This window comes from Culex quinquefasciatus, chromosome 2 (assembly GCF_015732765.1).
Source record: "Culex quinquefasciatus strain JHB chromosome 2, VPISU_Cqui_1.0_pri_paternal, whole genome shotgun sequence".
Taxonomy (NCBI): domain Eukaryota; kingdom Metazoa; phylum Arthropoda; class Insecta; order Diptera; family Culicidae; genus Culex; species Culex quinquefasciatus.
In genome coordinates, this window is record NC_051862.1 from 70,060,905 (window position 1) to 70,068,865 (window position 7,961).

A 7,961-nucleotide genomic window follows, 5' to 3' on the forward strand; every position below is an offset into this window, starting at 1 on the left:
CTATTCAAAGTTCTATCCGCACCCAGGCAAAGAATGTTTACATTGCCGTATAGGTTGATTTGTCAGCACCTATCTGACAGATGCAGACGAGAGCGCTGATTGGTTGTTTTTTCTGTCCTAACGGTTTCTCTCTTTCGCACTGGAAGCATTGAAACATTTCATGCTATCAATCAGCTGTTACCTACACGTTGCGTGAGGATTGGGTGATCATATTTATTTGAAAAAAGTTGTTATTTTTAAATCAGGATTTAAATTTAATCTTGAAAAGTCCAATGTGCAATACTACACGAGTTTGGTCCAATGTGTTAAGTCCTATGTGCAAAATTTGACCTATAAAACGTGTCCTATGTGCACTCATAGGTCGTATGAAACAAATTGCTTCAGAAATCAGTTTAAACTAGACTTTTGATTATTCCTGTTAAATACACTTAAAAAGCATCATGCTAGGTCCATTTGGGCGTTTTTAGAATTGAAAAATACTCAACCGTGTTTAAATGGGATTTAAAAATGTTCAACAAAACTTCGACGTGAAATTTCTCAGAATGAGGATTTTGCAGATAGGACCTTTTGAAAATTTACTCTAGAACTCCTCGTCACAGTGTCCTGATGCAAACAATGATCGAGCTGTAGCTGTCACAGCCCTGCGAAGTATGTTGGCTGACATTTCGGGCAGCCAGTCAAAAAAACCAGCTAGAAGTCGCCTGACAAAAAACTTTTGCTAGAAAGAGATAGGAATCCTGATGCCAACAAACGTCCAGCTGTCATGTAAACATACTTTGAATGTATTGGTAAATTTCTGACTAGAAAGCCTTATAAAAGTTCTCTAGCATAATCAAAATACATCGGCAATAAAAGATCGCTATCCAGATTTTTAAGCGAAAATGAAGTTCGAATGATGAACGCCCGAAATGTCAAAATCACGCAGTGGTGCCAACATTACGAAGAAAGTGTGCCATGTATGACATCCACATTTTATTTTCTAATGTTGGTGCTACTGCGCGATTTTGACATTTGGGACGTTCACCATAGAGTTATCTAAGCCCGATCTCACGCACACTAGCTTACCATTTGTTTTTGCTGGCCGGTACGAAATTTAACCTCAATCTTTTTCGTGTACGTACACGCAACACATGCGCACGTAGATAACTCTATTCGAACGCCATCTTCGCTTAAAAACCTGGATAGATCTAGAGCAATATTTGAAAGGGGTGGTACGACATTGCTCTTAAGCTAAGAGCAAGATTGTCCGTTCGACGCAGTGATGAACGCAGAACGCTGTGCCAGTTCGATTTTTCCATCAACTGTCAGTCGAACAATCTGCAGGGGTTGCTTTGTTCAATGGTCGATGACTGGCAGGCTATGATGACAGGCGCAAAATTTTGCGTTTGCGTTCAGTCCTGACGGACAATCTTGTTCTTACCTTTACGGCTTTCGTCCCATTTAAACAGGTATAAAAAAGGCCTTAAGAGCAATATCGTACCACCCAAGAGTGTGCCACTCAAGGTTTCGGGCGCGGTTCTGGCTCCGTGCCAGAACTTTGAGCTCCGAACCAATTTTATCAAAAATCTTGGTAATCGGTTTTGAGTGTGTACAAATTTTGACGTATTGAACGTCACCCAAGTCGCGACAGAAAAGTGGTGTTTGTTATTGTTTTTTTTTGTCGAATCAAGAAAAATTGCCAAACATCAAAATTTAATTCAAAAGCTCGTGGCCAAGAAACGCCGCCTGGCACAAAAAAAATTAACTGACCTGCTGCGTAAGATTTGTGAGGTCGTTGCCGAGGTGGCACGCAACCTGATCGACAACAACGGTAGCAACCCGTGGCCAGAGTTTCTGCACTTTCCGTTCCAGAGTGGGAGTGCCCCGACAGTCCAGTTTCAGGAATCGGCTCAGCGAATCTTCTCGTCGGTGCCGGGAATCTTCAGCAACCAGCAGGATCAGCATCTGCAGCCTGATAAGCAAATGTTGGTCAAATAACTGGACCATTCATCCGATCCAGAGGTGCGCTTCCAGGCGGTTTGCGCCGTCGGTGCGTTTTTTTCTGTTGCACGACAAGGAAGATAACGTTCATCGTCAGTTTGGTGATTTGTTGCCACGGGTGATTATGGTTCCGGCCGAAAGTATCGACGAGGTGATAGTTTCACTGTTGGAGAATGCCCCGGATACGGTGCGCAAGAGGGTGGAAAAGTACTTGACGTCGTTGGTTCCGTTGGTGCTGCAGATGACGACTCAAGGACGACGAAAAGTGGTCCGTGTCAAATGAGACCGCCGATGATAACACGAGTGACAACAATATGATAGGCAAGTCAGCGTAGGATCGCTTGGCGTAGGTATTGGCGGAGTGGACATTTTTCCGCACATTGCCGGAAACATTGCAAACATGTTGAATAGTCCGGACTGGAAGCAACGGCACGCTGTGCTAGCTAGGGTAGCCACAAGCAGATGGAAACCAAGGATTGGACACCGACTTCGCGCCGGTCTTCGAGAAGAAGTTTCACGAACAATTCATCCCTCGTCTGCTCTCGATGATGTGCAAAATTCGCGAGTGCAGGCTCACGCCGGAGCGACTCTGGTCAAGGATTAGGATTGTCCCAAGTTGTCCTAAGAAAACGTGGTGCGTTACATGGGCGAGCGTTACATGGAGGCGATTCTGACCACCACTGTGGAGAAGGATTCCGTCGGATATTATGACCGGATGATCATACAAAACGGCGATTTGCGACTGCTACCGTAGTGCTACGTGACAAGACCTTCGAATGCGTCTAGTTGGTTGACTGGCTGTGGGTGCGGAAAAGTTTAATGTCCGATGCGTCGAATGTGATGGGCATGCTGTTGAAGACCCACACCGAGGGAGATCTGCCGGACGATGATCTCCAGACGTCGTATCTGATTTCAGCCTGGGCGCGAATCTGCAAGATATTGGACAAACAGTTCGAGCAGTATTTATCACTGGTGATGGGACCGGTCATGAGGACGGCCTCGACGAAACTGAAATGGGCCTGCTAGACAACGACGAGGTGCAGAACGTGGAATGGGACAACAACTGGCAGTTTGTGAATCTGGGTGAACAGCAGTAGTTAGGAATCCGCACGGCCGGAATCGAGGACAAAGAAATGTCGGTTTGTTACGCCAGCGAGCTGAAGGACGGTTTTGCCAACTACGCCAAAGAGGTGGTTCGTCTAATGGTGTCCATGGTGAAGTTTTACTTCCACGACGGAGTACGTAAGGCCGTGGGCGAATCTCTGGCCTATCTGCTGTACTATGCCAAGATCAAGGGACCAACCTACCTGGAAGGAATGTGGCTTAACATCTTCCCCTTATGCTTATGTAAAGGTCATCAAAATGTGTAACTGCAACTTGGCGGGATGAATCAATTTAGTAAACGCGTCACACAATCGGCAGTGAGCGACTAGTATTGTGATGACTAGTATTGTTATGAGTGTAAATTTCAATAAAACAATCCCCAAAAAACCCAACCTGTTTTATTTATATCCTGCATCGACATCCTGCAACGGTTAATTCCAGCTTGTGTCCGCCCCTCTCTTGCTATTCTAAACCAGATGCGGTTCCAGCACCTTCAGATCTTAGTGCCTGGTGGAATATTACTTGGCACAGTGCCAGTTACCATAAGTTGACTTGGAAGCGTACAGTTCGTTCATCTGCAGGTTCGCGAAGAACTCGTCGCTTTCTTCGTAGTCGTCGTAGTTCGTCAAACAGAACGTCCAGCAGCATGCCGATCTCCAGTGTCAAGCGCGAGTTCTGCACGTACAGGAAGTTAGCACAGGCATATCGACGGTGATTAGCGAACCCTGCGTGGACAGTGACGAGATCAGTAGCGTCAGACGCCGTCAGTATCAACTGCAAAAAATAAAATAGAATTGTTATTAAAGAGAACTTTTAGCCAAAAAGACTATTACAACAAACTACCGATTATTCTACCTTCAGATACGTAGCTTCTTCTCGTATCCCTCTTTTATTGCTCTCCTCTTGCCTTCACGTACCCATTCCGGACCTGCTCCATTGTCTCCTTTTTTTCTCTTCTTTCGATCGTAATTCTTCAGCAAAACTCGCTTCTCCCGGAACTTCTCTTCTCAAGAATGGCGGAACATTCCCAAAAGTGGGCACCATCGAGCCTGCGCGCCTTTGTTAAAACCATTTCCGCATGCCGTCTCTTTATTCGGCGCATCCGCCGCCGTTTCCTGTCTCTGTCCATGTCCACGAGCTCGTGGGATCGCGTTCTGCTCGCCGGAAGAAAAGGGGAATGAGAAATCTTGGGGTTCCTCAGTTGCGTTCTCAATATACTTCAGTACCGCATCAACTTCCGGAACTTCCTGCGGAACCACCCGTTCAACGGTTGACCCGGACACCGTCCGTAGCCAGCACGTTTCGGGCCACCAAGAAGTGGGTTCTTGGTCCTTTTTGGTGCTTACTCGCGGATCTTCTTCCGTATCGTAGATCATCTGCTCCGGGTAGATGTCAAAAATTTAACTCTCACGCCACGTGAGCCACATGTTCTTGCGATCCCTTACTACTGAAGACGTGGGTGGCTCTCGCAGACGCAAGAACTTCGTACAGCTGCGATCGCCTTCAGCAGATCATTGCCGTTGACGGCGGTGCAGGTTCATTCGTAGGCCGTGGCGTGGCCGAGACTGCGCGTGGTGGTGCCGATGTCTAAGGTACGCTTCCCGTGTTCGTCCCGCGTGCGCTTCCCGGTTTAGTACGGATGCTGCTGATGCTGGTCAGAACCACGTCCAGAAGGTTTACCGAAGATTAGTCGCCGGGATTACAAAAGCACTGAAAAGCGGCAGAGTGATGCCTTTTTGTTGTCATCCTCCAACGAAACCATGTACGAGTTGCTCATTTCCGAAACGATGTCAATGTTGTCATCCTTGCTCGTTGGTTTCGGCCAAGCTTTCCACCCTTGGGACAAAACAGGTTACGGAGGTGCTGCCGGTGGTAGCTGATTCAAAACAAAAATATCTCCGGGTCCTATTCCTAAAGTGCCCGGATCGGGAATCCAGCGGCAGCGGGGCACCAACTCCAGTTAGTCGATGAAGGCCCAGGTTGTTCCGAGTTCCGTGCCGACCAAAAAAATCGTTTGTGAAGAAATTTTCCTCCTAAGCCGCCACGTGAAATTGTTGAAAAATTATTTGAGAATTCCGCCATAAGAAATCCCGTTTGTTTTGTTTTGGTTTTAAATTACAGTTGAACAGCACAGTGCACGTAAAAATGGGTTGAACAGATTCAAGCTAAAACTATGTACCAAAGTTCCAGGCGAGGTTCCAGCTCGGTGCTGGCTCCGAGCTCAAGGTTTCAGACCCGGCAGCACCGAAGTGTCACCCCCCTAGGTACCACCCCTTTCAAATGTTGCTCTCATGAGATTGTTAAATAATCATTTCCGGATTTTTTTTTTTCAAGCTATCATCTATCAAACATTGCATAACCCTAGAAAAAGTTGTTTGTCAGGCGCGAGGTCAGGCGACTTCTAGCTGTTTTTTTGCTGACCTTCCGGTATATCATATTCAACATATATATCAGCCAACATACTTCGCATTGCAGTAACCGAGGCTGTAACAGCTACACTCAAACCCCGATGGTCTGACACCAACTGTTGTCAAACGAACGGGGTCACTTTTTAGTTTGACACCCCTTTTACACGGAGTTCACACACACTATCAAACGTTTGTTTTGATAGTGTGCGTGAGCGCCGTGTAAAAAGTGACAGTTCGAAGCAAATCAAATTTGCACCCGACGTCAACCCACCGGGGTACCCGACGACGGGGTACCTGTCGCGGTAGCATATTTGCTCTCAGTGCTTCGGAATTTCTTTTTGCTACCCACTATTATCCGCGCACCACCAAACCGAAGTGCGCATCTCTTCTGTTCCGCAAAAAATCTGTTGCGCCATATAATAATTGAATGGTTTGTCGTAAGCGTGTACATCAGCCCGTGGCGCAACAGGCTTTGACAGGTTGCGCTCGTATTTTGATTTTTGTCTGCCTTCACAATATTCTGCTGGTTTGCTAATGTGCCAAATGGAATGATGCACGGAAATTTGAATGATGCACGGAAAAAAAAACATTTTTTTGATTTGTTTTTTTTTTATGAAAAAAAAATTAAAAAATATAAAAAAAATAAAACGATAAAAAAAATAAAAAAAATTAAAAAAAAATTCAAAAAATAAAAAAAATATTTAAAAAAAAATCAAAAAATTAAAAAAACCAAAAAAAAATAAAAAAAAGTAAAATAAAAGAAATTAAAAATATTTTAAAAACAATAAAATAAAAATAAAAAAAAACAACTTGAAAATAAAAAAAAAGAATAAAAAAAATCAAAAAGAAATTATAAGTTTTAAAACGCATTTTTTGTATTTTTGAATTTGGAATTATGGATTTTTTAAATTTTTGAATTTTTAAATTTTTGAATTTTTGAATTTTAGAATTTTAGAATTATAGAATTTTAGAATTTTAGAATTTCAGAATTTTAGAATTTCAGAATTTTAAAATTTCAGAATTTTAAAATTTTAGAATTTTCAAATTTTAAAATTTTTGAATTTTAAAATTTTGAATTTAAGAATTTTTGAATCTTTTAAATTTTTAAATTTTTTTAATTTTTGAATTTTTTGAATTTTTGAATTTTTGAATTTTTGAATTTTTGAATTTTTGAATCTTTGAATTTTTGAATCATACACAAGAGCAGACATACAAAAATCTCCGAAACATGCATTCAAAATTTTGCCCCCGGCTTGCCGGTATTTGTCGGGTATCAGAAAATGAGTACCCGACTGGTACCGACCTAGGTACCGACACATATTTTTCTTCTACAGATGAACTTGAGATCAAATTTGATACCTGCATTGCTACGCGCAGTGGGAGACTTGGGGGCAAACTCGAGAGCAAATTTGGTGGGAATCAAATCGGGTAGCAAATTGCACTTTCGACATTTTTGAAAAATGAAATTCTTTGAAATTTTCAATAGGATTGAAAAGTTTAATAAACTTTTAGCATTTCTAGGCATGAATCAATAATTATAATTATTGATCTTGAAGGTAAACGAGAGCAAAAAATGATAAAACCCATATTTGCCCCCCGCGGTGGGCTTGTTTCGGTGGCAAATTTGCTGCCCTAGCGGTGGGGATGACGGAGATAACACAGAATCATGGTGTGCGTGACAGAAACCGTGGGGATCTCTATAGAGCTATCTAAGCCCAATCTCACGCACACTAGCTTACCATTTGTTTTTGCTGGCGGGTACAAATTTTAACCTAAAAACCCTTCGTGTACAAACACGCAATACATGCGCACGTAGATAACTCTATTCTGAGATTTTCCATAGAGATATCCACGCGCGAGAGTGTGTTAGTTTGTAACAAAATTTACACGCAGACATAGGCAAATCAAGTAAAATGATTCGTCTGTCAAAATCAGCTGTGTCCTTTGTTCTACCACGAGCACGTGGTAAACAGCTGGTTTTTACAGACGATTGATCTACTCGATTTGCCTATTGCCGTTCAAGAGCCAAACGACATGCGACACCTAGTGTTGAGTAGCAGAACAGAGCGAAGAATGTCGATTGAAATTTCCGCCCTTTGAGGTTATGTATGCGAATTCTGTTTTGTTAAATTCCAGCGTTCAAAACAACTTCTGAGCAAAAATTCGAGCTGATACTTTGTTAACTTTTGATGCTCTATCATTTTAAACAATATTATTTTTTCAAAATTATTTTTTTTCAATTTTTTTTTATTGCGTTAATTTATAGAGGGCAAAGAGTTAACAATCGTACTACTTGATTTTTTTCTCAAAAGTTGTTCTATGAGCTGTAAATTCAATTTTAAGTTTGCATTCCTATGTAACCGAACAGCGAAAATTTGAATCGTCATTCTTCGATGCTTTGCGCCATCTGTCGGAATTTTTGAGCTTTTGATCGCGAATAAGGCTTTCTAGGCCCAGTGAAAAAAATAT

At 42.5% G+C, this 7,961-nt stretch overlaps 1 protein-coding gene and 1 pseudogene across 1 annotated transcript; one reads left to right on the forward strand and one right to left on the reverse strand.

Moving 5' to 3' along the window:
- The first annotated feature begins 908 nt into the window (after positions 1-908).
- LOC6035922 lies at positions 909-3,439 on the forward strand (annotated as a pseudogene).
- A 102-nt stretch (positions 3,440-3,541) lies between these two features.
- LOC119766051 lies at positions 3,542-4,460 on the reverse strand. The gene is made up of 3 exons (XM_038250418.1): positions 4,303-4,460; positions 3,940-3,991; positions 3,542-3,858 (listed from the first exon to the last, which is right to left on the reverse strand). Exons 1-3 carry the CDS (start codon positions 4,458-4,460, stop codon positions 3,622-3,624), a joined length of 447 nt encoding a protein of 148 aa, XP_038106346.1. The 3' UTR covers positions 3,542-3,621.
- Between the last annotated feature and the right edge of the window lie 3,501 nt (positions 4,461-7,961).

What these genes read in the sequence shown, in the direction of transcription:
- LOC119766051 (XM_038250418.1), bottom strand. Translation starts at nt 4,460, where the DNA reads ATGATCTACGATACGGAAGAAGATCCGCGAGTAAGCACCAAAAAGGAC. An exon ending in GAAGTTGATGCGGTACTGAA is followed by an intron (nt 3,992 to 4,302) that starts GTATATTGAGAA and finishes GGGTACGTGAAG; the next exon opens with GCAAGAGGAGAGCAATAAAA. An exon ending in AAGAAGCTACGTATCTGAAG is followed by an intron (nt 3,859 to 3,939) that starts GTAGAATAATCG and finishes TATTTTTTGCAG; the next exon opens with TTGATACTGACGGCGTCTGA.